Source organism: Scaptodrosophila lebanonensis, unplaced genomic scaffold (assembly GCF_003285725.1).
Source record: "Scaptodrosophila lebanonensis strain 11010-0011.00,11010-0021.00 unplaced genomic scaffold, SlebRS2 tig00000409-arrow-arrow-pilon, whole genome shotgun sequence".
Lineage (NCBI taxonomy): Eukaryota > Metazoa > Arthropoda > Insecta > Diptera > Drosophilidae > Scaptodrosophila > Scaptodrosophila lebanonensis.
Genome location: NW_022060676.1, coordinates 47,871 through 74,625, shown reverse-complemented (window position 1 = coordinate 74,625; position 26,755 = coordinate 47,871). Strand labels below are relative to the sequence as shown.

Below are 26,755 nucleotides of genomic sequence, written 5' to 3'. Positions count from 1 at the left end.
GAAAACACAATATTCGTATTGCTTGCTTTGCGCCTTCTTTATATAGAATTTTGGCCGCACAATGCGATTGGTGGTTGTTTGAACGAGATGTGCGAAAGAGAGATAGGAAGATTATCCGACTCGCTCGTGTTTTCGTGTTATTTTTGTATAAATACGAGCGTATGTGGCCGCAACAGCGTTAGTTTCGTTGTGAATTTTGTGCAGTTAAAGTGAATTAGTGAGAAATGACTGGTCGTGGTAAAGGTGGCAAAGGCTTGGGCAAGGGTGGCGCAAAACGTCATCGCAAAGTATTGCGTGATAACATTCAGGGTATCACAAAGCCAGCTATCCGTCGTTTGGCTCGACGTGGCGGTGTAAAACGCATCTCTGGCTTAATTTATGAAGAGACCCGTGGTGTGCTCAAGGTGTTTTTGGAGAATGTTATTCGTGATGCTGTCACCTATACGGAACATGCCAAAAGGAAAACAGTCACAGCTATGGATGTTGTATATGCATTAAAAAGACAAGGCCGCACCCTTTACGGTTTCGGCGGTTAAGAAGTTACATTTGCCCAAATGTGCAAATAAAGAAAACAATCGGTCCTTTTCAGGACCACAACATATATTTTTAAAAGAGAAAAATATTCAAATCATACTTTTATTTTACAAAAAGCTGTACAATCGATACTCTTCATTTATATTTTCATAATATATTGAACCTTTTCAGGACCACAACATATTTTTTTAAAAGAGAAAAATATTCAACTCATACTTTTATTTTACATACGCATATTTAAAAAAACAAACATATTGTACAGCTTACATTCCATCCATTTATATTTTCATAATTTAGGAGTAAAATATGGCAAACGTTGGCAGTGTTAAAAATTCGAGTATAAATACTTGCACTCAAGTAATTATTATACGTATTGACCAAATTCAAAAGGGATAAAAAATACTTTCGAATTAAAAATATATAATACGCATTATATACATACAAGTAGTATATTCTACGGTTCATGACATGCTGCCCGACCAAATGCTAAGCCTTCATATTTATACTTTATTCAAATTCACGTTGTATGATGATGAATTAAAATCTCTTCTGAATTAAATTGGTCGTCCTGAAAAGGACGGTTGGTTTTATATACAGTATTGTTTTTATTTATTAAAGGTTGCCGCCAATTTAAGCCTTCTTTTCGGTCTTTTTAGGTAAAAGCACCGCCTGGATGTTAGGTAGAACACCACCCTGAGCAATGGTTACGCCCGAGAGGAGCTTGTTTAACTCCTCGTCATTACGAATAGCCAGTTGCAGGTGACGTGGAATTATGCGCGTCTTTTTATTATCGCGTGCTGCATTGCCAGCCAACTCCAGAACTTCAGCGGCTAAATATTCCATAACAGCAGCCAGGTAAACAGGAGCGCCGGCACCAACACGTTCAGCATAGTTACCCTTGCGAAGCAGGCGGTGGATACGGCCAACTGGGAATTGAAGGCCAGCTCGATTCGAACGCGACTTTGCCTTTCCCTTTACTTTACCACCTTTACCACGACCAGACATTTTCTATTTTTTTTTTTTTTTTATTTCACAAATACACTTCTCATTGGCTCACTGGCTCACACACAAATGTTGATGTCCGACCAAGTGTTAGGCCTTTATATTTATACTTTTTTAAGCATCATATACGCTCTGCTAAGGGTTGGACGGCTTCTTATAAGTTAAACCTGAAGGCGATGTTAAACAAAAATATACAAATATGTAGCAATTCAGTGGTAGAAAAATATTGCTAAAGCAACTGTGAAGTGTTGTGTTATTTTAACTCAAGTGAATTAAATTAATCTGAAGTGAAAAATGCCGCCAAAGACCAGTGGAAAGGCAGCGAAAAAGGCTGGTAAAGCCCAGAAAAATATAACCAAGAACGACAAGAAGAAGAAGCGCAAGAGGAAGGAGAGTTATGCCATCTACATATACAAAGTTCTGAAGCAGGTTCATCCTGATACAGGCATTTCATCGAAGGCAATGAGCATCATGAACAGTTTTGTGAATGACATTTTCGAGCGCATTGCTGCTGAAGCTTCCCGTTTGGCCCACTATAATAAACGATCGACAATAACGAGTCGCGAAATCCAAACGGCAGTCCGCCTACTTCTGCCCGGTGAATTGGCTAAGCACGCCGTAAGTGAAGGCACCAAAGCCGTTACCAAGTACACCAGCTCAAAGTAAATGTCTGATCGCCCGCTTCATAGCAGCAACAACGTTCCAAAAGGCCCTTTTCAGGGCCATCAAATTTTTCATAAGCAGAGTTAATAATTTTCATACATTTCTTTTAAATAAAATTTACATGGCACCCCTTTACTGTGATAAAAAACAAAATCTATTATAATGGGCGAACATATATATTAATATAACTATTTTGGTCAATATTTATAAACAAACTATTTTTACAAATCATATCGTTCACCTATATGATATGCAGTTCTTATTGCTTGAAATCGACTGAAACAAAACAATTTTTAGTCACCCATTTTTATGAGAATCGTGGAGGAGGACCGGACCGTATACAATCCCATTGTACTTGCATCAGCTAAGTTTATCGTAATTTGCTTCGAAAAATGATTAAATTATTTATTAATTTTATTAATATACGTTTTTTTTAAACTTTTGTGCTCAAAGTGAAACATTTTTCAATTCTCATTATTTTTGTTACAAAATTAACTAACAAATTATGGTCTAAAACCCTTTGTAACAGTTTTAAACAAAAATTGTTAAATTTTTCATACATATACTTGTACACCTAGAAGTAATAACAAATATATTAACAAAATTAGAAAAAGATAAGATTATTTGAAACCATTTAAATCACATTTGAAAATTATTTTTTCTCTTTCTTAGTTGTTTGTAGCCCTGAAAAGGGCTTTGTTTCAAATGAATTTTTATATTTGCATATACAAAATTTCACATATGCATTCATTTCTTGACTACTGCTGTCTTTGCCTTTTTGGCGGAAGCTGCAGCCTTTGGTTTTTTCGGTGCCGATGCTGTCTTCTTTGGCTTGGCACTAGTAGTAGTAGTTTTGGCCTTTGGAGTTTTTGGTTTTACAGCACTCGATTTAGGCTTCGATGTAGTTGATTTTGCCTTAACTGTACCACTTTTCTTTGCGTCTTTTGCCTTTGCCTTCTCCTTTGTCTTTTTCTCGGCAGTCTTTTTAGTGGCAGCAGATTTTTTAACTTTAGATTTCTTGTCACCGGCTGCAGAGGCCTTCTTGGCGACGCCGCTCGACTTCTTTTTAGCTGCTCCAGATGGTGCAACTTTTTTCTTATTTTTCTCGACGGAACTGACTTTTGGCTTTGGCTCTTTTTTAGCGGCCGCAGATAATTTAAACGAACCAGATGCGCCTTTGCCTTTTGTTTGGATGAGTTTTCCATTTACAACAGCTGACTTCAAATATTTCTTAATGAACGGGGCCAATTTCTGGGCATCGCATTTATATGTGGCACTAATGTACTTTTTAATTGCCAAAAGTGATGACCCACCGCGCTCCTTCAAATTCTTGATTGACGCGTCGACCATTTGCTGGGTTGGCGGATGTGATGGTGGAGCTGTAGCTTTTTTCGATTTGGCGGCAGTTGCCTTCTTGACAGTGACCTTTTTCTCCGCTTGTGCAATGGCAATCGGAGAGGCGGCCGATGTAACAGCTACGATAGAATCAGACATTTCTTTTAACTTCACTTTCACACTTGTAAAATTATAAAACGGTTTGCTTTCAGAAATTTTACGAATTTTTAGTCACCCATTTTTATGAGAATCGTGGAGGAGGGCGGTATACAAATGAATGTGGCATTGGTCGTTCTCGACAGCTAAGTTTATATCAATCTAAAAGGTAATTTGCTTCGAAAAATGATTAGATGTAAAAAAAATCATTTGAAATGCAATTTAATAATATCTATAAGCTTGACAGAGTTTAATAAACTTAAGTTTGTGTAGATACTTTTGTGAGTTCATTTTTAAATGGCACTCAAAGTGAAACATTATTCTTTAATGGTCAATAATTTTGCTTACAAAATGAATTTATTATAAGAAATTATGCTATAAAATCATTTGTAACGGGTTTTAAACAAAATTTAAACAATTTTGTATACAAATCTAAACGAATGATTTATTAAAATGCAAAAAAATATATTTATTGAATGCTTTCAAAGTAGCCCTACCTTGCATAAAACGACCATCGGAGTAGCATATAGCATTCAAACAAATTACCAAATATAGTTTAAGAATATAGTTTTAAAAGTCCAATTTATTTTAGCATTCATTCAAAAGAAGTTAAACTTGCTTTAATAATTTGTTAAGTATTTAAGATTTTATATTATCATTTCTGGACCCATTATAAGTTGTTAACGAATTTCCAAGGAGTCATAAAAAAATGGAGTTTGATAACTTACAAGTATTAACAAATGTATTAACAAAACTAGAAAGAGTTAGTTATTAAATAAATAATAAATTCCGAGTTTTAAACGTGTTTTGTTATGTTATAAGTAGTTTCGCATGTTTGTCTAAATAGCAGGAAAATCCATTGCTCTATTTAATTCAAGTGCTTTATTTTGTATTTTGAAAAATATAACAATATACAAGTATTTATTTAAGTAAAAAATTTATTAAATAAATAACAAATTTGACATTTTTTTGGGAAAATCATATTCTATTTATTTGTTTGAATACCAGTAATAACCATTAAATCTTATACTATATAACGTGTGTTTCGCATTCAGAAAAAACAATCGATTTTCTTGTCTAAATAGCAGGACAATCCATTGCTCTATTTAATACAAGTGGTTTATTTTGTATTTTGAAAAATATAACAATATACAAGTATTTATTTAAGTAAAAAATTTATTAAATAAATAACAAATTTTACATTTTTTTGGGAAAATCATATTTTATTTATTTGTTTGAATACCAGTAACAACCATTAAATCGTATATAACGTGTGTTCAGTATTCAGAAAAAACAATCGATTTTCTCAATGTATATTTCTTTTAATTGAGAAAATGATAATCGCAATAGCATGATTTAATTTACTTGATGAATGAAAAATACATATACAAGTATATGACTTCATATTTATATATTTGCATTGTTATGTGAAATGCCAGGCATTTGTGTAAATAATGGAATAAATGTAAATAATCATAATATAAAACGAAAAATGCTGTATACCAAGCAATAGTTAATCTCTTTGTTACCTATTTGTGGTCCTGAAAAGGACCGATTATTGATTTTATAATTTGGAAAATGAAGCGCTGCAATTTCAACTTATGCACGTTCACCACGAATACGTCTGGCCAATTGAATGTCCTTGGGCATGATTGTAACACGCTTGGCATGAATTGCGCACAAATTTGTATCTTCAAAAAGACCAACCAGATAGGCTTCGCTAGCTTCCTGTAATGCCATTACCGCTGAACTTTGGAATCGCAAATCAGTTTTAAAGTCCTGAGCTATCTCACGAACCAAACGCTGGAATGGCAGTTTGCGAATCAATAGCTCAGTGCTTTTTTGGTAGCGGCGGATCTCACGAAGTGCAACTGTACCGGGGCGATAACGATGTGGCTTTTTTACACCACCGGTGGCTGGTGCACTTTTACGAGCAGCTTTGGTAGCCAGCTGCTTGCGAGGCGCTTTGCCACCGGTCGATTTTCGGGCAGTTTGCTTGGTGCGAGCCATTATACAAGTATTTATTCCGTACTAATCTACTACACTGTATACACTGTCACTGATGAAAACACAATATTCGTATTGCTTGCTTTGCGCCTTCTTTATATAGAATTTTGGCCGCACAATGCGATTGGTGGTTGTTTGAACGAGATGTGCGAAAGAGAGATAGGAAGATTATCCGACTCGCTCGTGTTTTCGTGTTATTTTTGTATAAATACGAGCGTATGTGGCCGCAACAGCGTTAGTTTCGTTGTGAATTTTGTGCAGTTAAAGTGAATTAGTGAGAAATGACTGGTCGTGGTAAAGGTGGCAAAGGCTTGGGCAAGGGTGGCGCAAAACGTCATCGCAAAGTATTGCGTGATAACATTCAGGGTATCACAAAGCCAGCTATCCGTCGTTTGGCTCGACGTGGCGGTGTAAAACGCATCTCTGGCTTAATTTATGAAGAGACCCGTGGTGTGCTCAAGGTGTTTTTGGAGAATGTTATTCGTGATGCTGTCACCTATACGGAACATGCCAAAAGGAAAACAGTCACAGCTATGGATGTTGTATATGCATTAAAAAGACAAGGCCGCACCCTTTACGGTTTCGGCGGTTAAGAAGTTACATTTGCCCAAATGTGCAAATAAAGAAAACAATCGGTCCTTTTCAGGACCACAACATATATTTTTAAAAGAGAAAAATATTCAAATCATACTTTTATTTTACAAAAAGCTGTACAATCGATACTCTTCATTTATATTTTCATAATATATTGAACCTTTTCAGGACCACAACATATTTTTTTAAAAGAGAAAAATATTCAACTCATACTTTTATTTTACATACGCATATTTAAAAAAACAAACATATTGTACAGCTTACATTCCATCCATTTATATTTTCATAATTTAGGAGTAAAATATGGCAAACGTTGGCAGTGTTAAAAATTCGAGTATAAATACTTGCACTCAAGTAATTATTATACGTATTGACCAAATTCAAAAGGGATAAAAAATACTTTCGAATTAAAAATATATAATACGCATTATATACATACAAGTAGTATATTCTACGGTTCATGACATGCTGCCCGACCAAATGCTAAGCCTTCATATTTATACTTTATTCAAATTCACGTTGTATGATGATGAATTAAAATCTCTTCTGAATTAAATTGGTCGTCCTGAAAAGGACGGTTGGTTTTATATACAGTATTGTTTTTATTTATTAAAGGTTGCCGCCAATTTAAGCCTTCTTTTCGGTCTTTTTAGGTAAAAGCACCGCCTGGATGTTAGGTAGAACACCACCCTGAGCAATGGTTACGCCCGAGAGGAGCTTGTTTAACTCCTCGTCATTACGAATAGCCAGTTGCAGGTGACGTGGAATTATGCGCGTCTTTTTATTATCGCGTGCTGCATTGCCAGCCAACTCCAGAACTTCAGCGGCTAAATATTCCATAACAGCAGCCAGGTAAACAGGAGCGCCGGCACCAACACGTTCAGCATAGTTACCCTTGCGAAGCAGGCGGTGGATACGGCCAACTGGGAATTGAAGGCCAGCTCGATTCGAACGCGACTTTGCCTTTCCCTTTACTTTACCACCTTTACCACGACCAGACATTTTCTATTTTTTTTTTTTTTTTATTTCACAAATACACTTCTCACTGGCTCACTGGCTCACACACAAATGTTGATGTCCGACCAAGTGTTAGGCCTTTATATTTATACTTTTTTAAGCATCATATACGCTCTGCTAAGGGTTGGACGGCTTCTTATAAGTTAAACCTGAAGGCGATGTTAAACAAAAATATACAAATATGTAGCAATTCAGTGGTAGAAAAATATTGCTAAAGCAACTGTGAAGTGTTGTGTTATTTTAACTCAAGTGAATTAAATTAATCTGAAGTGAAAAATGCCGCCAAAGACCAGTGGAAAGGCAGCGAAAAAGGCTGGTAAAGCCCAGAAAAATATAACCAAGAACGACAAGAAGAAGAAGCGCAAGAGGAAGGAGAGTTATGCCATCTACATATACAAAGTTCTGAAGCAGGTTCATCCTGATACAGGCATTTCATCGAAGGCAATGAGCATCATGAACAGTTTTGTGAATGACATTTTCGAGCGCATTGCTGCTGAAGCTTCCCGTTTGGCCCACTATAATAAACGATCGACAATAACGAGTCGCGAAATCCAAACGGCAGTCCGCCTACTTCTGCCCGGTGAATTGGCTAAGCACGCCGTAAGTGAAGGCACCAAAGCCGTTACCAAGTACACCAGCTCAAAGTAAATGTCTGATCGCCCGCTTCATAGCAGCAACAACGTTCCAAAAGGCCCTTTTCAGGGCCATCAAATTTTTCATAAGCAGAGTTAATAATTTTCATACATTTCTTTTAAATAAAATTTACATGGCACCCCTTTACTGTGATAAAAAACAAAATCTATTATAATGGGCGAACATATATATTAATATAACTATTTTGGTCAATATTTATAAACAAACTATTTTTACAAATCATATCGTTCACCTATATGATATGCAGTTCTTATTGCTTGAAATCGACTGAAACAAAACAATTTTTAGTCACCCATTTTTATGAGAATCGTGGAGGAGGACCGGACCGTATACAATTCCATTGTACTTGCATCAGCTAAGTTTATCGTAATTTGCTTCGAAAAATGATTAAATTATTTATTAATTTTATTAATATACGTTTTTTTTAAACTTTTGTGCTCAAAGTGAAACATTTTTCAATTCTCATTATTTTTGTTACAAAATTAACTAACAAATTATGGTCTAAAACCCTTTGTAACAGTTTTAAACAAAAATTGTTAAATTTTTCATACATATACTTGTACACCTAGAAGTAATAACAAATATATTAACAAAATTAGAAAAAGATAAGATTATTTGAAACCATTTAAATCACATTTGAAAATTATTTTTTCTCTTTCTTAGTTGTTTGTAGCCCTGAAAAGGGCTTTGTTTCAAATGAATTTTTATATTTGCATATACAAAATTTCACATATGCATTCATTTCTTGACTACTGCTGTCTTTGCCTTTTTGGCGGAAGCTGCAGCCTTTGGTTTTTTCGGTGCCGATGCTGTCTTCTTTGGCTTGGCACTAGTAGTAGTAGTTTTGGCCTTTGGAGTTTTTGGTTTTACAGCACTCGATTTAGGCTTCGATGTAGTTGATTTTGCCTTAACTGTACCACTTTTCTTTGCGTCTTTTGCCTTTGCCTTCTCCTTTGTCTTTTTCTCGGCAGTCTTTTTAGTGGCAGCAGATTTTTTAACTTTAGATTTCTTGTCACCGGCTGCAGAGGCCTTCTTGGCGACGCCGCTCGACTTCTTTTTAGCTGCTCCAGATGGTGCAACTTTTTTCTTATTTTTCTCGACGGAACTGACTTTTGGCTTTGGCTCTTTTTTAGCGGCCGCAGATAATTTAAACGAACCAGATGCGCCTTTGCCTTTTGTTTGGATGAGTTTTCCATTTACAACAGCTGACTTCAAATATTTCTTAATGAACGGGGCCAATTTCTGGGCATCGCATTTATATGTGGCACTAATGTACTTTTTAATTGCCAAAAGTGATGACCCACCGCGCTCCTTCAAATTCTTGATTGACGCGTCGACCATTTGCTGGGTTGGCGGATGTGATGGTGGAGCTGTAGCTTTTTTCGATTTGGCGGCAGTTGCCTTCTTGACAGTGACCTTTTTCTCCGCTTGTGCAATGGCAATCGGAGAGGCGGCCGATGTAACAGCTACGATAGAATCAGACATTTCTTTTAACTTCACTTTCACACTTGTAAAATTATAAAACGGTTTGCTTTCAGAAATTTTACGAATTTTTAGTCACCCATTTTTATGAGAATCGTGGAGGAGGGCGGTATACAAATGAATGTGGCATTGGTCGTTCTCGACAGCTAAGTTTATGCAATCTAAAAGGTAATTTGCTTCGAAAAATGATTAGATGTAAAAAAAATCATTTGAAATGCAATTTAATAATATCTATAAGCTTGACAGAGTTTAATAAACTTAAGTTTGTGTAGATACTTTTGTGAGTTCATTTTTAAATGGCACTCAAAGTGAAACATTATTCTTTAATGGTCAATAATTTTGCTTACAAAATGAATTTATTATAAGAAATTATGCTATAAAATCATTTGTAACGGGTTTTAAACAAAATTTAAACAATTTTGTATACAAATCTAAACGAATGATTTATTAAAATGCAAAAAAATATATTTATTGAATGCTTTCAAAGTAGCCCTACCTTGCATAAAACGACCATCGGAGTAGCATATAGCATTCAAACAAATTACCAAATATAGTTTAAGAATATAGTTTTAAAAGTCCAATTTATTTTAGCATTCATTCAAAAGAAGTTAAACTTGCTTTAATAATTTGTTAAGTATTTAAGATTTTATATTATCATTTCTGGACCCATTATAAGTTGTTAACGAATTTCCAAGGAGTCATAAAAAAATGGAGTTTGATAACTTACAAGTACTAACAAATGTATTAACAAAACTAGAAAGAGTTAGTTATTAAATAAATAATAAATTCCGAGTTTTAAACGTGTTTTGTTATGTTATAAGTAGTTTCGCATGTTTGTCTAAATAGCAGGAAAATCCATTGCTCTATTTAATTCAAGTGCTTTATTTTGTATTTTGAAAAATATAACAATATACAAGTATTTATTTAAGTAAAAAATTTATTAAATAAATAACAAATTTGACATTTTTTTGGGAAAATCATATTCTATTTATTTGTTTGAATACCAGTAATAACCATTAAATCTTATACTATATAACGTGTGTTTCGCATTCAGAAAAAACAATCGATTTTCTTGTCTAAATAGCAGGACAATCCATTGCTCTATTTAATACAAGTGGTTTATTTTGTATTTTGAAAAATATAACAATATACAAGTATTTATTTAAGTAAAAAATTTATTAAATAAATAACAAATTTTACATTTTTTTGGGAAAATCATATTTTATTTATTTGTTTGAATACCAGTAACAACCATTAAATCGTATATAACGTGTGTTCAGTATTCAGAAAAAACAATCGATTTTCTCAATGTATATTTCTTTTAATTGAGAAAATGATAATCGCAATAGCATGATTTAATTTACTTGATGAATGAAAAATACATATACAAGTATATGACTTCATATTTATATATTTGCATTGTTATGTGAAATGCCAGGCATTTGTGTAAATAATGGAATAAATGTAAATAATCATAATATAAAACGAAAAATGCTGTATACCAAGCAATAGTTAATCTCTTTGTTAGCCTATTTGTGGTCCTGAAAAGGACCGATTATTGATTTTATAATTTGGAAAATGAAGCGCTGCAATTTCAACTTATGCACGTTCACCACGAATACGTCTGGCCAATTGAATGTCCTTGGGCATGATTGTAACACGCTTGGCATGAATTGCGCACAAATTTGTATCTTCAAAAAGACCAACCAGATAGGCTTCGCTAGCTTCCTGTAATGCCATTACCGCTGAACTTTGGAATCGCAAATCAGTTTTAAAGTCCTGAGCTATCTCACGAACCAAACGCTGGAATGGCAGTTTGCGAATCAATAGCTCAGTGCTTTTTTGGTAGCGGCGGATCTCACGAAGTGCAACTGTACCGGGGCGATAACGATGTGGCTTTTTTACACCACCGGTGGCTGGTGCACTTTTACGAGCAGCTTTGGTAGCCAGCTGCTTGCGAGGCGCTTTGCCACCGGTCGATTTTCGGGCAGTTTGCTTGGTGCGAGCCATTATACAAGTATTTATTCCGTACTAATCTACTACACTGTATACACTGTCACTGATGAAAACACAATATTCGTATTGCTTGCTTTGCGCCTTCTTTATATAGAAATTTGGCCGCACAATGCGATTGGTGGTTGTTTGAACGAGATGTGCGAAAGAGAGATAGGAAGATTATCCGACTCGCTCGTGTTTTCGTGTTATTTTTGTATAAATACGAGCGTATGTGGCCGCAACAGCGTTAGTTTCGTTGTGAATTTTGTGCAGTTAAAGTGAATTAGTGAGAAATGACTGGTCGTGGTAAAGGTGGCAAAGGCTTGGGCAAGGGTGGCGCAAAACGTCATCGCAAAGTATTGCGTGATAACATTCAGGGTATCACAAAGCCAGCTATCCGTCGTTTGGCTCGACGTGGCGGTGTAAAACGCATCTCTGGCTTAATTTATGAAGAGACCCGTGGTGTGCTCAAGGTGTTTTTGGAGAATGTTATTCGTGATGCTGTCACCTATACGGAACATGCCAAAAGGAAAACAGTCACAGCTATGGATGTTGTATATGCATTAAAAAGACAAGGCCGCACCCTTTACGGTTTCGGCGGTTAAGAAGTTACATTTGCCCAAATGTGCAAATAAAGAAAACAATCGGTCCTTTTCAGGACCACAACATATATTTTTAAAAGAGAAAAATATTCAAATCATACTTTTATTTTACAAAAAGCTGTACAATCGATACTCTTCATTTATATTTTCATAATATATTGAACCTTTTCAGGACCACAACATATTTTTTTAAAAGAGAAAAATATTCAACTCATACTTTTATTTTACATACGCATATTTAAAAAAACAAACATATTGTACAGCTTACATTCCATCCATTTATATTTTCATAATTTAGGAGTAAAATATGGCAAACGTTGGCAGTGTTAAAAATTCGAGTATAAATACTTGCACTCAAGTAATTATTATACGTATTGACCAAATTCAAAAGGGATAAAAAATACTTTCGAATTAAAAATATATAATACGCATTATATACATACAAGTAGTATATTCTACGGTTCATGACATGCTGCCCGACCAAATGCTAAGCCTTCATATTTATACTTTATTCAAATTCACGTTGTATGATGATGAATTAAAATCTCTTCTGAATTAAATTGGTCGTCCTGAAAAGGACGGTTGGTTTTATATACAGTATTGTTTTTATTTATTAAAGGTTGCCGCCAATTTAAGCCTTCTTTTCGGTCTTTTTAGGTAAAAGCACCGCCTGGATGTTAGGTAGAACACCACCCTGAGCAATGGTTACGCCCGAGAGGAGCTTGTTTAACTCCTCGTCATTACGAATAGCCAGTTGCAGGTGACGTGGAATTATGCGCGTCTTTTTATTATCGCGTGCTGCATTGCCAGCCAACTCCAGAACTTCAGCGGCTAAATATTCCATAACAGCAGCCAGGTAAACAGGAGCGCCGGCACCAACACGTTCAGCATAGTTACCCTTGCGAAGCAGGCGGTGGATACGGCCAACTGGGAATTGAAGGCCAGCTCGATTCGAACGCGACTTTGCCTTTCCCTTTACTTTACCACCTTTACCACGACCAGACATTTTCTATTTTTTTTTTTTTTTATTTCACAAATACACTTCTCACTGGCTCACTGGCTCACACACAAATGTTGATGTCCGACCAAGTGTTAGGCCTTTATATTTATACTTTTTTAAGCATCATATACGCTCTGCTAAGGGTTGGACGGCTTCTTATAAGTTAAACCTGAAGGCGATGTTAAACAAAAATATACAAATATGTAGCAATTCAGTGGTAGAAAAATATTGCTAAAGCAACTGTGAAGTGTTGTGTTATTTTAACTCAAGTGAATTAAATTAATCTGAAGTGAAAAATGCCGCCAAAGACCAGTGGAAAGGCAGCGAAAAAGGCTGGTAAAGCCCAGAAAAATATAACCAAGAACGACAAGAAGAAGAAGCGCAAGAGGAAGGAGAGTTATGCCATCTACATATACAAAGTTCTGAAGCAGGTTCATCCTGATACAGGCATTTCATCGAAGGCAATGAGCATCATGAACAGTTTTGTGAATGACATTTTCGAGCGCATTGCTGCTGAAGCTTCCCGTTTGGCCCACTATAATAAACGATCGACAATAACGAGTCGCGAAATCCAAACGGCAGTCCGCCTACTTCTGCCCGGTGAATTGGCTAAGCACGCCGTAAGTGAAGGCACCAAAGCCGTTACCAAGTACACCAGCTCAAAGTAAATGTCTGATCGCCCGCTTCATAGCAGCAACAACGTTCCAAAAGGCCCTTTTCAGGGCCATCAAATTTTTCATAAGCAGAGTTAATAATTTTCATACATTTCTTTTAAATAAAATTTACATGGCACCCCTTTACTGTGATAAAAAACAAAATCTATTATAATGGGCGAACATATATATTAATATAACTATTTTGGTCAATATTTATAAACAAACTATTTTTACAAATCATATCGTTCACCTATATGATATGCAGTTCTTATTGCTTGAAATCGACTGAAACAAAACAATTTTTAGTCACCCATTTTTATGAGAATCGTGGAGGAGGACCGGACCGTATACAATTCCATTGTATTTGCATCAGCTAAGTTTATCGTAATTTGCTTCGAAAAATGATTAAATTATTTATTAATTTTATTAATATACGTTTTTTTTTAAACTTTTGTGCTCAAAGTGAAACATTTTTCAATTCTCATTATTTTTGTTACAAAATTAACTAACAAATTATGGTCTAAAACCCTTTGTAACAGTTTTAAACAAAAATTGTTAAATTTTTCATACATATACTTGTACACCTAGAAGTAATAACAAATATATTAACAAAATTAGAAAAAGATAAGATTATTTGAAACCATTTAAATCACATTTGAAAATTATTTTTTCTCTTTCTTAGTTGTTTGTAGCCCTGAAAAGGGCTTTGTTTCAAATGAATTTTTATATTTGCATATACAAAATTTCACATATGCATTCATTTCTTGACTACTGCTGTCTTTGCCTTTTTGGCGGAAGCTGCAGCCTTTGGTTTTTTCGGTGCCGATGCTGTCTTCTTTGGCTTGGCACTAGTAGTAGTAGTTTTGGCCTTTGGAGTTTTTGGTTTTACAGCACTCGATTTAGGCTTCGATGTAGTTGATTTTGCCTTAACTGTACCACTTTTCTTTGCGTCTTTTGCCTTTGCCTTCTCCTTTGTCTTTTTCTCGGCAGTCTTTTTAGTGGCAACAGATTTTTTAACTTTAGATTTCTTGTCACCGGCTGCAGAGGCCTTCTTGGCGACGCCGCTCGACTTCTTTTTAGCTGCTCCAGATGGTGCAACTTTTTTCTTACTTTTCTCGACGGAACTGACTTTTGGCTTTGGCTCTTTTTTAGCGGCCGCAGATAATTTAAACGAACCAGATGCGCCTTTGCCTTTTGTTTGGATGAGTTTTCCATTTGCAACAGCTGACTTCAAATATTTCTTAATGAACGGGGCCAATTTCTGGGCATCGCATTTATATGTGGCACTAATGTACTTTTTAATTGCCAAAAGTGATGACCCACCGCGCTCCTTCAAATTCTTGATTGACGCGTCGACCATTTGCTGGGTTGGCGGATGTGATGGTGGAGCTGTAGCTTTTTTCGATTTGGCGGCAGTTGCCTTCTTGACAGTGACCTTTTTCTCCGCTTGTGCAATGGCAATCGGAGAGGCGGCCGATGTAACAGCTACGATAGAATCAGACATTTCTTTTAACTTCACTTTCACACTTGTAAAATTATAAAACGGTTTGCTTTCAGAAATTTTACGAATTTTTAGTCACCCATTTTTATGAGAATCGTGGAGGAGGGCGGTATACAAATGAATGTGGCATTGGTCGTTCTCGACAGCTAAGTTTATGGCAATCTAAAAGGTAATTTGCTTCGAAAAATGATTAGATGTAAAAAAAATCATTTGAAATGCAATTTAATAATATCTATAAGCTTGACAGAGTTTAATAAACTTAAGTTTGTGTTAGATACTTTTGTGAGTTCATTTTTAAATGGCACTCAAAGTGAAACATTATTCTTTAATGGTCAATAATTTTGCTTACAAAATGAATTTATTATAAGAAATTATGCTATAAAATCATTTGTAACGGGTTTTAAACAAAATTTAAACAATTTTGTATACAAATCTAAACGAATGATTTATTAAAATGCAAAAAAATATATTTATTGAATGCTTTCAAAGTAGCCCTACCTTGCATAAAACGACCATCGGAGTAGCATATAGCATTCAAACAAATTACCAAATATAGTTTAAGAATATAGTTTTAAAAGTCCAATTTATTTTAGCATTCATTCAAAAGAAGTTAAACTTGCTTTAATAATTTGTTAAGTATTTAAGATTTTATATTATCATTTCTGGACCCATTATAAGTTGTTAACGAATTTCCAAGGAGTCATAAAAAAATGGAGTTTGATAACTTACAAGTACTAACAAATGTATTAACAAAACTAGAAAGAGTTAGTTATTAAATAAATAATAAATTCCGAGTTTTAAACGTGTTTTGTTATGTTATAAGTAGTTTCGCATGTTTGTCTAAATAGCAGGAAAATCCATTGCTCTATTTAATTCAAGTGCTTTATTTTGTATTTTGAAAAATATAACAATATACAAGTATATATTTAAGTAAAAAATTTATTAAATAAATAACAAAATTGACATTTTTTTGGGAAAATCATATTTATTTATTTGTTTGAATACCAGTAATAACCATTAAATCTTATACTATATAACGTGTGTTTCGCATTCAGAAAAAACAATCGATTTTCTTGTCTAAATAGCAGGACAATCCATTGCTCTATTTAATACAAGTGGTTTATTTTGTATTTTGAAAAATATAACAATATACAAGTATTTATTTAAGTAAAAAATGTATTAAATAAATAACAAATTTTACATTTTTTTGGGAAAATCTTATTTTATTTATTTGTTTGAATACCAGTAACAACCATTAAATCGTATATAACGTGTGTTTAGTATTCAGAAAAAACAATCGATTTTCTCAATGTATATTTCTTTTAATTGAGAAAATGATAATCGCAATAGCATGATTTAATTTACTTGATGAATGAAAAATACATATACAAGTATATGACTTCATATTTATATATTTGCATTGTTATGTGAAATGCCAGGCATTTGTGTAAATAATGGAATAAATGTAAATAATCATAATATAAAACGAAAAATGCTGTATACCAAGCAATAGTTAATCTCTTTGTTAGCTATTTGTGGTCCTGAAAAGGACCGATTATTGATTTTATAATTTGGAAAATGAAGCGCTGAAATTTCAACTTATGCACGTTCACCACGAATACGTCTGGCCAATTGAATGTCCTTGGGCATGATTGTAACACGCTTGGCATGAATTGCGCACAAATTTGTATCTTCAAAAAGACCAACCAGATAGGCTTCGCTAGCTTCCTGTAATGCCATTACCGCTGAACTTTGGAATCGCAAATCAGTTTTAAAGTCCTGAGCTATCTCACGAACCAAACGCTGGAATGGCAGTTTGCGAATCAATAGCTCAGTGCTTTTTTGGTAGCGGCGGATCTCACGAAGTGCAACTGTACCGGGGCGATAACGATGTGGCTTTTTTACACCACCGGTGGCTGGTGCACTTTTACGAGCAGCTTTGGTAGCCAGCTGCTTGCGAGGCGCTTTGCCACCGGTCGATTTTCGGGCAGTTTGCTTGGTGCGAGCCATTATACAAGTATTTATTCCGTACTAATCTACTACACTGTATACACTGTCACTGATGAAAACACAATATTCGTATTGCTTGCTTTGCGCCTTCTTTATATAGAAATTTGGCCGCACAATGCGATTGGTGGTTGTTTGAACGAGATGTGCGAAAGAGAGATAGGAAGATTATCCGACTCGCTCGTGTTTTCGTGTTATTTTTGTATAAATACGAGCGTATGTGGCCGCAACAGCGTTAGTTTCGTTGTGAATTTTGTGCAGTTAAAGTGAATTAGTGAGAAATGACTGGTCGTGGTAAAGGTGGCAAAGGCTTGGGCAAGGGTGGCGCAAAACGTCATCGCAAAGTATTGCGTGATAACATTCAGGGTATCACAAAGCCAGCTATCCGTCGTTTGGCTCGACGTGGCGGTGTAAAACGCATCTCTGGCTTAATTTATGAAGAGACCCGTGGTGTGCTCAAGGTGTTTTTGGAGAATGTTATTCGTGATGCTGTCACCTATACGGAACATGCCAAAAGGAAAACAGTCACAGCTATGGATGTTGTATATGCATTAAAAAGACAAGGCCGCACCCTTTACGGTTTCGGCGGTTAAGAAGTTACATTTGCCCAAATGTGCAAATAAAGAAAACAATCGGTCCTTTTCAGGACCACAACATATATTTTTAAAAGAGAAAAATATTCAACTCATACTTTTATTTTACATACGCATATTTAAAAAAACAAACATATTGTACAGCTTACATTCCATCCATTTATATTTTCATAATTTAGGAGTAAAATATGGCAAACGTTGGCAGTGTTAAAAATTCGAGTATAAATACTTGCACTCAAGTAATTATTATACGTATTGACCAAATTCAAAAGGGATAAAAAATACTTTCGAATTAAAAATATATAATACGCATTATATACATACAAGTAGTATATTCTACGGTTCATGACATGCTGCCCGACCAAATGCTAAGCCTTCATATTTATACTTTATTCAAATTCACGTTGTATGATGATGAATTAAAATCTCTTCTGAATTAAATTGGTCGTCCTGAAAAGGACGGTTGGTTTTATATACAGTATTGTTTTTATTTATTAAAGGTTGCCGCCAATTTAAGCCTTCTTTTCGGTCTTTTTAGGTAAAAGCACCGCCTGGATGTTAGGTAGAACACCACCCTGAGCAATGGTTACGCCCGAGAGGAGCTTGTTTAACTCCTCGTCATTACGAATAGCCAGTTGCAGGTGACGTGGAATTATGCGCGTCTTTTTATTATCGCGTGCTGCATTGCCAGCCAACTCCAGAACTTCAGCGGCTAAATATTCCATAACAGCAGCCAGGTAAACAGGAGCGCCGGCACCAACACGTTCAGCATAGTTACCCTTGCGAAGCAGGCGGTGGATACGGCCAACTGGGAATTGAAGGCCAGCTCGATTCGAACGCGACTTTGCCTTTCCCTTTACTTTACCACCTTTACCACGACCAGACATTTTCTATTTTTTTTTTTTTTTTATTTCACAAATACACTTCTCACTGGCTCACTGGCTCACACACAAATGTTGATGTCCGACCAAGTGTTAGGCCTTTATATTTATACTTTTTTAAGCATCATATACGCTCTGCTAAGGGTTGGACGGCTTCTTATAAGTTAAACCTGAAGGCGATGTTAAACAAAAATATACAAATATGTAGCAATTCAGTGGTAGAAAAATATTGCTAAAGCAACTGTGAAGTGTTGTGTTATTTTAACTCAAGTGAATTAAATTAATCTGAAGTGAAAAATGCCGCCAAAGACCAGTGGAAAGGCAGCGAAAAAGGCTGGTAAAGCCCAGAAAAATATAACCAAGAACGACAAGAAGAAGAAGCGCAAGAGGAAGGAGAGTTATGCCATCTACATATACAAAGTTCTGAAGCAGGTTCATCCTGATACAGGCATTTCATCGAAGGCAATGAGCATCATGAACAGTTTTGTGAATGACATTTTCGAGCGCATTGCTGCTGAAGCTTCCCGTTTGGCCCACTATAATAAACGATCGACAATAACGAGTCGCGAAATCCAAACGGCAGTCCGCCTACTTCTGCCCGGTGAATTGGCTAAGCACGCCGTAAGTGAAGGCACCAAAGCCGTTACCAAGTACACCAGCTCAAAGTAAATGTCTGATCGCCCGCTTCATAGCAGCAACAACGTTCCAAAAGGCCCTTTTCAGGGCCATCAAATTTTTCATAAGCAGAGTTAATAATTTTCATACATTTCTTTTAAATAAAATTTACATGGCACCCCTTTACTGTGATAAAAAACAAAATCTATTATAATGGGCGAACATATATATTAATATAACTATTTTGGTCAATATTTATAAACAAACTATTTTTACAAATCATATCGTTCACCTATATGATATGCAGTTCTTATTGCTTGAAATCGACTGAAACAAAACAATTTTTAGTCACCCATTTTTATGAGAATCGTGGAGGAGGACCGGACCGTATACAATTCCATTGTATTTGCATCAGCTAAGTTTATCGTAATTTGCTTCGAAAAATGATTAAATTATTTATTAATTTTATTAATATACGTTTTTTTTTAAACTTTTGTGCTCAAAGTGAAACATTTTTCAATTCTCATTATTTTTGTTACAAAATTAACTAACAAATTATGGTCTAAAACCCTTTGTAACAGTTTTAAACAAAAATTGTTAAATTTTTCATACATATACTTGTACACCTAGAAGTAATAACAAATATATTAACAAAATTAGAAAAAGATAAGATTATTTGAAACCATTTAAATCACATTTGAAAATTATTTTTTCTCTTTCTTAGTTGTTTGTAGCCCTGAAAAGGGCTTTGTTTCAAATGAATTTTTATATTTGCATATACAAAATTTCACATATGCATTCATTTCTTGACTACTGCTGTCTTTGCCTTTTTGGCGGAAGCTGCAGCCTTTGGTTTTTTCGGTGCCGATGCTGTCTTCTTTGGCTTGGCACTAGTAGTAGTAGTTTTGGCCTTTGGAGTTTTTGGTTTTACAGCACTCGATTTAGGCTTCGATGTAGTTGATTTTGCCTTAACTGTACCACTTTTCTTTGCGTCTTTTGCCTTTGCCTTCTCCTTTGTCTTTTTCTCGGCAGTCTTTTTAGTGGCAACAGATTTTTTAACTTTAGATTTCTTGTCACCCGGCTGCAGAGGCCTTCTTGGCGACGCCGCTCGACTTCTTTTTAGCTGCTCCAGATGGTGCAAACTTTTTTCTTACTTTTCTCGACGGAACTGACTTTTGGCTTTGGCTCTTTTTAGCGGCCGCAGATAATTTAAAACGAACCAGATGCGCCTTTGCCTTTGTTTGGATGAAGTTTTCCATTTGCAACAGCTGACTTTCAAATATTTTCTTAATGAAACGGGGCCAATTTCTGCACGCATTTATATGTGGCACTAATGTACTTGTTTATTGGCCAAAAGTGATGACCCACCGCGCTCCTTCAAACTTGATTGAGCGTCGACCATTTGCTGGTTGGCGGATGTGATGGTGGAGCTGTAGCTTTTTTCGATTGGCGCAGGCCTTCATGAACGTACTTTTTTCGACAATTCACGTTGTAATGACGATAAATCAGCCAAATCTCTCTTAACGTCAGTCCTAAATTATCGGTTTTTTATAAACAGTTTGTTTTTATTTGAACAAGGTGCAAAAATGTACTAGGTCTTTTTCGCGACTTGTTTAGAAAGCAACAACGGAATTGCTTCACATACATGGTTAGTGAGATCATTAATAATCTTCTCTCATCTCATAGCAAGGAATAACCAGTTTGCGTTGATATTTTGTGAGTTCATTTTTAAATGGCACTCTGAAACATTATTCTTTAATGGTCAATAATTTTGCTTACAAAATGAATTTATTATAAGAAATTATGCTATAAAATCATTTGTAAACGGGTTTTAAAAAACAACAATTTAACAATTTTGTATACAAATCTAAACGAATGATTTATTAAATGCAAAAAAATATACGCCGTAAGTGAAGGCACCAAAGCCGTTACCAAGTACACCAGCTCAAAGTAAATGTCTGATCGCCCGCTTCATAGCAGCAACAACGTTCCAAAAGGCCCTTTCAGGGCCATCAAATTTTTCATAAGCAGAGTTAATAATTTTCATATACATTTCTTTTAAATAATAAAATTACATGGCACCCTTTACTGTGATAAAAAACAAAATCTATTATAATGGGCGAACATATATATTAATATAACTATTTTGGTCAATATTTAAAAACAAACTATTTTTACAAATCATATCGTTCACCTATATGATATGCAGTTCTTATTGCTTGAAATCGACTGACTGAAACAAAACAATTTTAGTCACCCATTTTTATGAGAATCGTGGAGGAGGACCGGACCGTTATACAATTCCATTGTATTTGCATCAGCTAAGTTATCGTAATTTGCTTCGAAAAATGATTAAATTATTTATTAATTTTATTAATATACGTTTTTTTTTAAACTTTGTGCTCAAAGTGAAACATTTTCAATTCTCATTATTTTTGTTACAAAATTAACTAACAAATTATGGTCTAAAACCATTTGTAACAGTTAGCAGCAACAACGTTCCAAAAGGCCCTTTTCAGGGCCATCAAATTTTTCATAAGCAGAGTTAATAATTTTCATACATTTCTTTTAAATAAAATTTACATGGCACCCCTTTACTGTGATAAAAAACAAAATCTATTATAATGGGCGAACATATATATTAATAACTATTTTGGTCAATATTTATAAACAAACTATTTTTACAAATCATATCGTTCACCTATATATTGCAGTTCTTATTGCTTGAAATCGACTGAAACAAAACAATTTTTAGTCACCCATTTTATGAGAATCGTGGAGGACCGGACCGTATACAATTCCATTGTATTTGCATCAGCTAAGTTTATATCGTAATTTGCTTCGAAAATGATTAATTATTTATTAATTTTTATAATATACGTTTTTTTTTTAAACTTTTGTGCTCAAAGTGAAACATTTTTCAATTCTCATATTTTTTTTACAAAATTAACTAACAAATTATGGTCTAAACCCTTTGTAACAGTTTAAACAAAAATTGTTAAATTTTTCATACATATACTTGTACCCTAGAAGTAATAACAAATATATTAACAAAATTAGAAAAAGATAAGATTATTTGAAACCATTTAAATCACATTTGAAAATTTTTTTCTCTTTCTTAGTTGTTTGTAGCCCTGAAAAGGGCTTTGTTTCAAATGAATTTTTATTTTGCATATACAAAATTTCACATATGCATTCATTTCTTGACTACTGCTGTCTTTGCCTTTTTGGCGGAAGCTGCAGCCTTTGGTTTTTTCGGTGCCGATGCTGTCTTCTTTGGCTTGGCACTAGTAGTAGTAGTTTTGGCCTTTGGAGTTTTTGTTTTACAGCACTCGATTTAGGCTTCGATGTAGTTGATTTTGCCTTAACTGTACCACTTTTCTTTGCGTCTTTTGCCTTTGCCTTCTCCTTTGTCTTTTTCTCGGCAGTCTTTTTAGTGGCAACAGATTTTTTAACTTTAGATTTCTTGTCACCGGCTGCAGAGGCCTTCTTGGCGACGCCGCTCGACTTCTTTTTAGCTGCTCCAGATGGTGCAACTTTTTTCTTACTTTTCTCGACGGAACTGACTTTTGGCTTTGGCTCTTTTTTAGCGGCCGCAGATAATTTAAACGAACCAGATGCGCCTTTGCCTTTTGTTTGGATGAGTTTTCCATTTGCAACAGCTGACTGACTTCAAATATTTCTTAATGAACGGGGCCAATTTCTGGGCATCGCATTTATATGTGGCACTAATGTACTTTTTAATTGCCAAAAGTGATGACCCACCGCGCTCCTTCAAATTCTTGATTGACGCGTCGACCATTTGCTGGGTTGGCGGATGTGATGGTGGAGCTGTAGCTTTTTTCGATTTGGCGGCAGTTGCCTTCTTGACAGTGACCTTTTCTCCGCTTGTGCAATGGCAATCGGAGAGGCGCGGCCGATGTAACAGCAACGATAGAATCAGACATTTCTTTTAACTTCACTTTCACACTTGTAAAATTATAAACGGTTTGCTTTCAAAATTTTTCATAATTAGGAGTAAAATATGGCAAACGTTGGCAGTGTTAAAAATTCGAGTAAAATATTGCACTCAAGTATTATTATACGTATTGACCAAATTCAAAAGGGATAAAAAATACTTTCGAATTAAAAATATATAATACGCATTAATACATACAAGTAGTATTATATACATACAAGTAGTATATTCTACGGTTCATGACATGGTGCCCGGACCAATGATAAGCTCATATTTATACTTTTATTCAAATTCACGTGTATGATGATGAATTAAAATCTCTTCTGAATTAAATTGGTCGTCCTGAAAGGACGGTTGGTTTTATATACAGTATTGTTTTTTATTTATTAAAGGTTGCCGCCAATTTAAGCCTTCTTTTCGGTCTTTTTAGGTAAAAGCACCGCCTGGATGTTAGGTAGAACACCACCCTGAGCAATGGTTACGCCCGAGAGGAGCTTGTTTAACTCCTCGTCATTACGAATAGCCAGTTGCAGGTGACGTGGAATTATGCGCGTCTTTTTATTATCGCGTGCTGCATTGCCAGCCAACTCCAGAACTTCAGCGGCTAAATATTCCATAACAGCAGCCAGGTAAACAGGAGCGCCGGCACCAACACGTTCAGCATAGTTACCCTTGCGAAGCAGGCGGTGGATACGGCCAACTGGGAATTGAAGGCCAGCTCGATTCGAACGCGACTTTGCCTTTCCCTTTACTTTACCACCTTTACCACGACCAGACATTTTCTATTTTTTTTATTTCACAAATACACTTCTCACTGGCTCACTGGCTCACACACAAATGTTGATGTCCGACCAAGTGTTAGGCCTTTATATTTATACTTTTTTAAGCATCATATACGCTCTGCTAAGGGTTGGACGGCTTCTTATAAGTTAAACCTGAAGGCGATGTTAAACAAAAATATACAAATATGTAGCAATTCAGTGGTAGAAAAATATTGCTAAAGCAACTGTGAAGTGTTGTGTTATTTTAACTCAAGTGAATTAAATTAATCTGAAGTGAAAAATGCCGCCAAAGACCAGTGGAAAGGCAGCGAAAAAGGCTGGTAAAGCCCAGAAAAATATAACCAAGAACGACAAGAAGAAGAAGCGCAAGAGGAAGGAGAGTTATGCCATCTACATATACAAAGTTCTGAAGCAGGTTCATCCTGATACAGGCATTTCATCGAAGGCAATGAGCATCATGAACAGTTTTGTGAATGACATTTTCGAGCGCATTGCTGCTGAAGCTTCCCGTTTGGCCCACTATAATAAACGATCGACAATAACGAGTCGCGAAATCCAAACGGCAGTCCGCCTACTTCTGCCCGGTGAATTGGCTAAGCACGCCGTAAGTGAAGGCACCAAAGCCGTTACCAAGTACACCAGCTCAAAGTAAATGTCTGATCGCCCGCTTCATAGCAGCAACAACGTTCCAAAAGGCCCTTTTCAGGGCCATCAAATTTTTCATAAGCAGAGTTAATAATTTTCATACATTTCTTTTAAATAAAATTTACATGGCACCCCTTTACTGTGATAAAAAACAAAATCTATTATAATGGGCGAACATATATATTAATATAACTATTTTGGTCAATATTTATAAACAAACTATTTTTACAAATCATATCGTTCACCTATATGATATGCAGTTCTTATTGCTTGAAATCGACTGAAACAAAACAATTTTTAGTCACCCATTTTTATGAGAATCGTGGAGGAGGACCGGACCGTATACAATTCCATTGTATTTGCATCAGCTAAGTTTATCGTAATTTGCTTCGAAAAATGATTAAATTATTTATTAATTTTATTAATATACGTTTTTTTTTAAACTTTTGTGCTCAAAGTGAAACATTTTTCAATTCTCATTATTTTTGTTACAAAATTAACTAACAAATTATGGTCTAAAACCATTTGTAACAGTTTTAAACAAAAATTGTTAAATTTTTCATACATATACTTGTACACCTAGAAGTAATAACAAATATATTAACAAAATTAGAAAAAGATAAGATTATTTGAAACCATTTAAATCACATTTGAAAATTATTTTTTCTCTTTCTTAGTTGTTTGTAGCCCTGAAAAGGGCTTTGTTTCAAATGAATTTTTATATTTGCATATACAAAATTTCACATATGCATTCATTTCTTGACTACTGCTGTCTTTGCCTTTTTGGCGGAAGCTGCAGCCTTTGGTTTTTTCGGTGCCGATGCTGTCTTCTTTGGCTTGGCACTAGTAGTAGTAGTTTTGGCCTTTGGAGTTTTTGGTTTTACAGCACTCGATTTAGGCTTCGATGTAGTTGATTTTGCCTTAACTGTACCACTTTTCTTTGCGTCTTTTGCCTTTGCCTTCTCCTTTGTCTTTTTCTCGGCAGTCTTTTTAGTGGCAACAGATTTTTTAACTTTAGATTTCTTGTCACCGGCTGCAGAGGCCTTCTTGGCGACGCCGCTCGACTTCTTTTTAGCTGCTCCAGATGGTGCAACTTTTTTCTTACTTTTCTCGACGGAACTGACTTTTGGCTTTGGCTCTTTTTTAGCGGCCGCAGATAATTTAAACGAACCAGATGCGCCTTTGCCTTTTGTTTGGATGAGTTTTCCATTTGCAACAGCTGACTTCAAATATTTCTTAATGAACGGGGCCAATTTCTGGGCATCGCATTTATATGTGGCACTAATGTACTTTTTAATTGCCAAAAGTGATGACCCACCGCGCTCCTTCAAATTCTTGATTGACGCGTCGACCATTTGCTGGGTTGGCGGATGTGATGGTGGAGCTGTAGCTTTTTTCGATTTGGCGGCAGTTGCCTTCTTGACAGTGACCTTTTTCTCCGCTTGTGCAATGGCAATCGGAGAGGCGGCCGATGTAACAGCAACGATAGAATCAGACATTTCTTTTAACTTCACTTTCACACTTGTAAAATTATAAAACGGTTTGCTTTCAGAAATTTTACGAATTTTTAGTCACCCATTTTTATGAGAATCGTGGAGGAGGGCGGTATACAAATGAATGTGGCATTGGTCGTTCTCGACAGCTAAGTTTATGGCAATCTAAAAGGTAATTTGCTTCGAAAAATGATTAGATGTAAAAAAAATCATTTGAAATGCAATTTAATAATATCTATAAGCTTGACAGAGTTTAATAAACTTAAGTTTGTGTTGATACTTTTGTGAGTTCATTTTTAAATGGCACTCAAAGTGAAACATTATTCTTTAATGGTCAATAATTTTGCTTACAAAATGAATTTATTATAAGAAATTATGCTATAAAATCATTTGTAACGGGTTTTAAACAAAATTTAAACAATTTTGTATACAAATCTAAACGAATGATTTATTAAAATGCAAAAAAATATATTTATTGAATGCTTTCAAAGTAGCCCTACCTTGCATAAAACGACCATCGGAGTAGCATATAGCATTCAAACAAATTACCAAATATAGTTTAAGAATATAGTTTTAAAAGTCC

At 35.2% G+C, this 26,755-nt stretch overlaps 17 protein-coding genes across 18 annotated transcripts; 7 read left to right on the top strand and 10 right to left on the bottom strand.

Moving 5' to 3' along the window:
- Nucleotides 1-194: 194 nt before the first annotated feature.
- Nucleotides 195-6,343, top strand: LOC115630268 (histone H4-like). Its single transcript, XM_030526802.1, has 2 exons — nt 195-531; nt 5,977-6,343. Exons 1-2 carry the CDS (start codon nt 225-227, stop codon nt 6,288-6,290), a joined length of 621 nt encoding a protein of 206 aa, XP_030382662.1. The 5' UTR covers nt 195-224; the 3' UTR covers nt 6,291-6,343.
- On the top strand, nt 1,764-2,257 carry LOC115630295 (histone H2B). Its single transcript, XM_030526832.1, has one exon. The coding sequence runs from the start codon at nt 1,831-1,833 to the stop codon at nt 2,200-2,202; it is 372 nt and encodes a 123-aa protein (XP_030382692.1). The 5' UTR covers nt 1,764-1,830; the 3' UTR covers nt 2,203-2,257.
- On the bottom strand, nt 2,879-3,693 carry LOC115630292 (histone H1-like). The gene has a single exon (XM_030526828.1). The coding sequence runs from the start codon at nt 3,691-3,693 to the stop codon at nt 2,947-2,949; it is 747 nt and encodes a 248-aa protein (XP_030382688.1). The 3' UTR covers nt 2,879-2,946.
- On the bottom strand, nt 5,230-5,731 carry LOC115630293 (histone H3). The gene has a single exon (XM_030526829.1). The coding sequence runs from the start codon at nt 5,698-5,700 to the stop codon at nt 5,290-5,292; it is 411 nt and encodes a 136-aa protein (XP_030382689.1). The 5' UTR covers nt 5,701-5,731; the 3' UTR covers nt 5,230-5,289.
- Nucleotides 6,344-6,918: 575 nt separating the features above from the next.
- On the bottom strand, nt 6,919-7,293 carry LOC115630267 (histone H2A). The gene has a single exon (XM_030526801.1). It carries the CDS (start codon nt 7,291-7,293, stop codon nt 6,919-6,921), a length of 375 nt encoding a protein of 124 aa, XP_030382661.1.
- A 224-nt stretch (nt 7,294-7,517) lies between these two features.
- Nucleotides 7,518-8,011, top strand: LOC115630288 (histone H2B). Its single transcript, XM_030526823.1, has one exon. It carries the CDS (start codon nt 7,585-7,587, stop codon nt 7,954-7,956), a length of 372 nt encoding a protein of 123 aa, XP_030382683.1. The 5' UTR covers nt 7,518-7,584; the 3' UTR covers nt 7,957-8,011.
- A 621-nt stretch (nt 8,012-8,632) lies between these two features.
- On the bottom strand, nt 8,633-9,447 carry LOC115630290 (histone H1-like). The gene has a single exon (XM_030526825.1). The coding sequence runs from the start codon at nt 9,445-9,447 to the stop codon at nt 8,701-8,703; it is 747 nt and encodes a 248-aa protein (XP_030382685.1). The 3' UTR covers nt 8,633-8,700.
- Nucleotides 9,448-10,983: 1,536 nt separating this feature from the next.
- LOC115630319 (histone H3) lies at nt 10,984-11,485 on the bottom strand. Its single transcript, XM_030526856.1, has one exon. The coding sequence runs from the start codon at nt 11,452-11,454 to the stop codon at nt 11,044-11,046; it is 411 nt and encodes a 136-aa protein (XP_030382716.1). The 5' UTR covers nt 11,455-11,485; the 3' UTR covers nt 10,984-11,043.
- Nucleotides 11,486-11,702: 217 nt separating this feature from the next.
- LOC115630266 (histone H4-like) lies at nt 11,703-17,851 on the top strand. Its single transcript, XM_030526799.1, has 2 exons — nt 11,703-12,039; nt 17,485-17,851. Exons 1-2 carry the CDS (start codon nt 11,733-11,735, stop codon nt 17,796-17,798), a joined length of 621 nt encoding a protein of 206 aa, XP_030382659.1. The 5' UTR covers nt 11,703-11,732; the 3' UTR covers nt 17,799-17,851.
- Nucleotides 13,271-13,764, top strand: LOC115630321 (histone H2B). The gene has a single exon (XM_030526860.1). It carries the CDS (start codon nt 13,338-13,340, stop codon nt 13,707-13,709), a length of 372 nt encoding a protein of 123 aa, XP_030382720.1. The 5' UTR covers nt 13,271-13,337; the 3' UTR covers nt 13,710-13,764.
- Nucleotides 14,387-15,210, bottom strand: LOC115630322 (histone H1-like). Its single transcript, XM_030526861.1, has one exon. It carries the CDS (start codon nt 15,199-15,201, stop codon nt 14,455-14,457), a length of 747 nt encoding a protein of 248 aa, XP_030382721.1. The 5' UTR covers nt 15,202-15,210; the 3' UTR covers nt 14,387-14,454.
- On the bottom strand, nt 16,741-17,239 carry LOC115630318 (histone H3). Its single transcript, XM_030526855.1, has one exon. It carries the CDS (start codon nt 17,206-17,208, stop codon nt 16,798-16,800), a length of 411 nt encoding a protein of 136 aa, XP_030382715.1. The 5' UTR covers nt 17,209-17,239; the 3' UTR covers nt 16,741-16,797.
- A 459-nt stretch (nt 17,852-18,310) lies between the features above and the next one.
- On the bottom strand, nt 18,311-18,685 carry LOC115630265 (histone H2A). Its single transcript, XM_030526798.1, has one exon. It carries the CDS (start codon nt 18,683-18,685, stop codon nt 18,311-18,313), a length of 375 nt encoding a protein of 124 aa, XP_030382658.1.
- Nucleotides 18,686-18,905: 220 nt separating this feature from the next.
- On the top strand, nt 18,906-21,298 carry LOC115630320 (histone H2B). Of its 2 annotated transcripts, XM_030526859.1 has the most exons (2): nt 18,906-19,310; nt 21,211-21,298. In XM_030526859.1, exons 1-2 carry the CDS (start codon nt 18,977-18,979, stop codon nt 21,246-21,248), a joined length of 372 nt encoding a protein of 123 aa, XP_030382719.1. In that variant the 5' UTR covers nt 18,906-18,976; the 3' UTR covers nt 21,249-21,298. The 2 variants fall into 2 exon arrangements, with proteins under 2 accessions (XP_030382719.1, XP_030382718.1); XM_030526858.1 differs by lacking the exon at nt 21,211-21,298 and having other exon boundaries at nt 18,910-19,403.
- A 2,358-nt stretch (nt 21,299-23,656) lies between these two features.
- On the bottom strand, nt 23,657-24,031 carry LOC115630264 (histone H2A). Its single transcript, XM_030526797.1, has one exon. It carries the CDS (start codon nt 24,029-24,031, stop codon nt 23,657-23,659), a length of 375 nt encoding a protein of 124 aa, XP_030382657.1.
- A 216-nt stretch (nt 24,032-24,247) lies between these two features.
- LOC115630258 (histone H2B) lies at nt 24,248-24,741 on the top strand. The gene has a single exon (XM_030526793.1). The coding sequence runs from the start codon at nt 24,315-24,317 to the stop codon at nt 24,684-24,686; it is 372 nt and encodes a 123-aa protein (XP_030382653.1). The 5' UTR covers nt 24,248-24,314; the 3' UTR covers nt 24,687-24,741.
- Nucleotides 24,742-25,363: 622 nt separating this feature from the next.
- Nucleotides 25,364-26,202, bottom strand: LOC115630286 (histone H1-like). The gene has a single exon (XM_030526822.1). It carries the CDS (start codon nt 26,176-26,178, stop codon nt 25,432-25,434), a length of 747 nt encoding a protein of 248 aa, XP_030382682.1. The 5' UTR covers nt 26,179-26,202; the 3' UTR covers nt 25,364-25,431.
- Nucleotides 26,203-26,755: the final 553 nt, after the last annotated feature.

Excerpts from the sequence above, each read along its gene's own strand:
- LOC115630292 (XM_030526828.1), bottom strand. The coding sequence starts at position 3,693 with ATGTCTGATTCTATCGTAGCTGTTACATCGGCCGCCTCTCCGATTGCC.
- LOC115630295 (XM_030526832.1), top strand. The coding sequence starts at position 1,831 with ATGCCGCCAAAGACCAGTGGAAAGGCAGCGAAAAAGGCTGGTAAAGCC.
- LOC115630268 (XM_030526802.1), top strand. The coding sequence starts at position 225 with ATGACTGGTCGTGGTAAAGGTGGCAAAGGCTTGGGCAAGGGTGGCGCA. Across the intron at positions 532-5,976 it reads CACCCTTTACGGTTTCGGCG|AAATGACTGGTCGTGGTAAA; the intron begins GTTAAGAAGTTA and ends TGAATTAGTGAG.
- LOC115630265 (XM_030526798.1), bottom strand. The coding sequence starts at position 18,685 with ATGTCTGGTCGTGGTAAAGGTGGTAAAGTAAAGGGAAAGGCAAAGTCG.
- LOC115630322 (XM_030526861.1), bottom strand. The coding sequence starts at position 15,201 with ATGTCTGATTCTATCGTAGCTGTTACATCGGCCGCCTCTCCGATTGCC.
- LOC115630286 (XM_030526822.1), bottom strand. The coding sequence starts at position 26,178 with ATGTCTGATTCTATCGTTGCTGTTACATCGGCCGCCTCTCCGATTGCC.
- LOC115630288 (XM_030526823.1), top strand. The coding sequence starts at position 7,585 with ATGCCGCCAAAGACCAGTGGAAAGGCAGCGAAAAAGGCTGGTAAAGCC.
- LOC115630266 (XM_030526799.1), top strand. The coding sequence starts at position 11,733 with ATGACTGGTCGTGGTAAAGGTGGCAAAGGCTTGGGCAAGGGTGGCGCA. Across the intron at positions 12,040-17,484 it reads CACCCTTTACGGTTTCGGCG|AAATGACTGGTCGTGGTAAA; the intron begins GTTAAGAAGTTA and ends TGAATTAGTGAG.
- LOC115630320 (XM_030526859.1), top strand. The coding sequence starts at position 18,977 with ATGCCGCCAAAGACCAGTGGAAAGGCAGCGAAAAAGGCTGGTAAAGCC. Across the intron at positions 19,311-21,210 it reads TAAGCACGCCGTAAGTGAAG|GCACCAAAGCCGTTACCAAG; the intron begins GCACCAAAGCCG and ends CCGTAAGTGAAG.
- LOC115630290 (XM_030526825.1), bottom strand. The coding sequence starts at position 9,447 with ATGTCTGATTCTATCGTAGCTGTTACATCGGCCGCCTCTCCGATTGCC.
- LOC115630318 (XM_030526855.1), bottom strand. The coding sequence starts at position 17,208 with ATGGCTCGCACCAAGCAAACTGCCCGAAAATCGACCGGTGGCAAAGCG.
- LOC115630258 (XM_030526793.1), top strand. The coding sequence starts at position 24,315 with ATGCCGCCAAAGACCAGTGGAAAGGCAGCGAAAAAGGCTGGTAAAGCC.
- LOC115630321 (XM_030526860.1), top strand. The coding sequence starts at position 13,338 with ATGCCGCCAAAGACCAGTGGAAAGGCAGCGAAAAAGGCTGGTAAAGCC.
- LOC115630267 (XM_030526801.1), bottom strand. The coding sequence starts at position 7,293 with ATGTCTGGTCGTGGTAAAGGTGGTAAAGTAAAGGGAAAGGCAAAGTCG.
- LOC115630319 (XM_030526856.1), bottom strand. The coding sequence starts at position 11,454 with ATGGCTCGCACCAAGCAAACTGCCCGAAAATCGACCGGTGGCAAAGCG.
- LOC115630264 (XM_030526797.1), bottom strand. The coding sequence starts at position 24,031 with ATGTCTGGTCGTGGTAAAGGTGGTAAAGTAAAGGGAAAGGCAAAGTCG.
- LOC115630293 (XM_030526829.1), bottom strand. The coding sequence starts at position 5,700 with ATGGCTCGCACCAAGCAAACTGCCCGAAAATCGACCGGTGGCAAAGCG.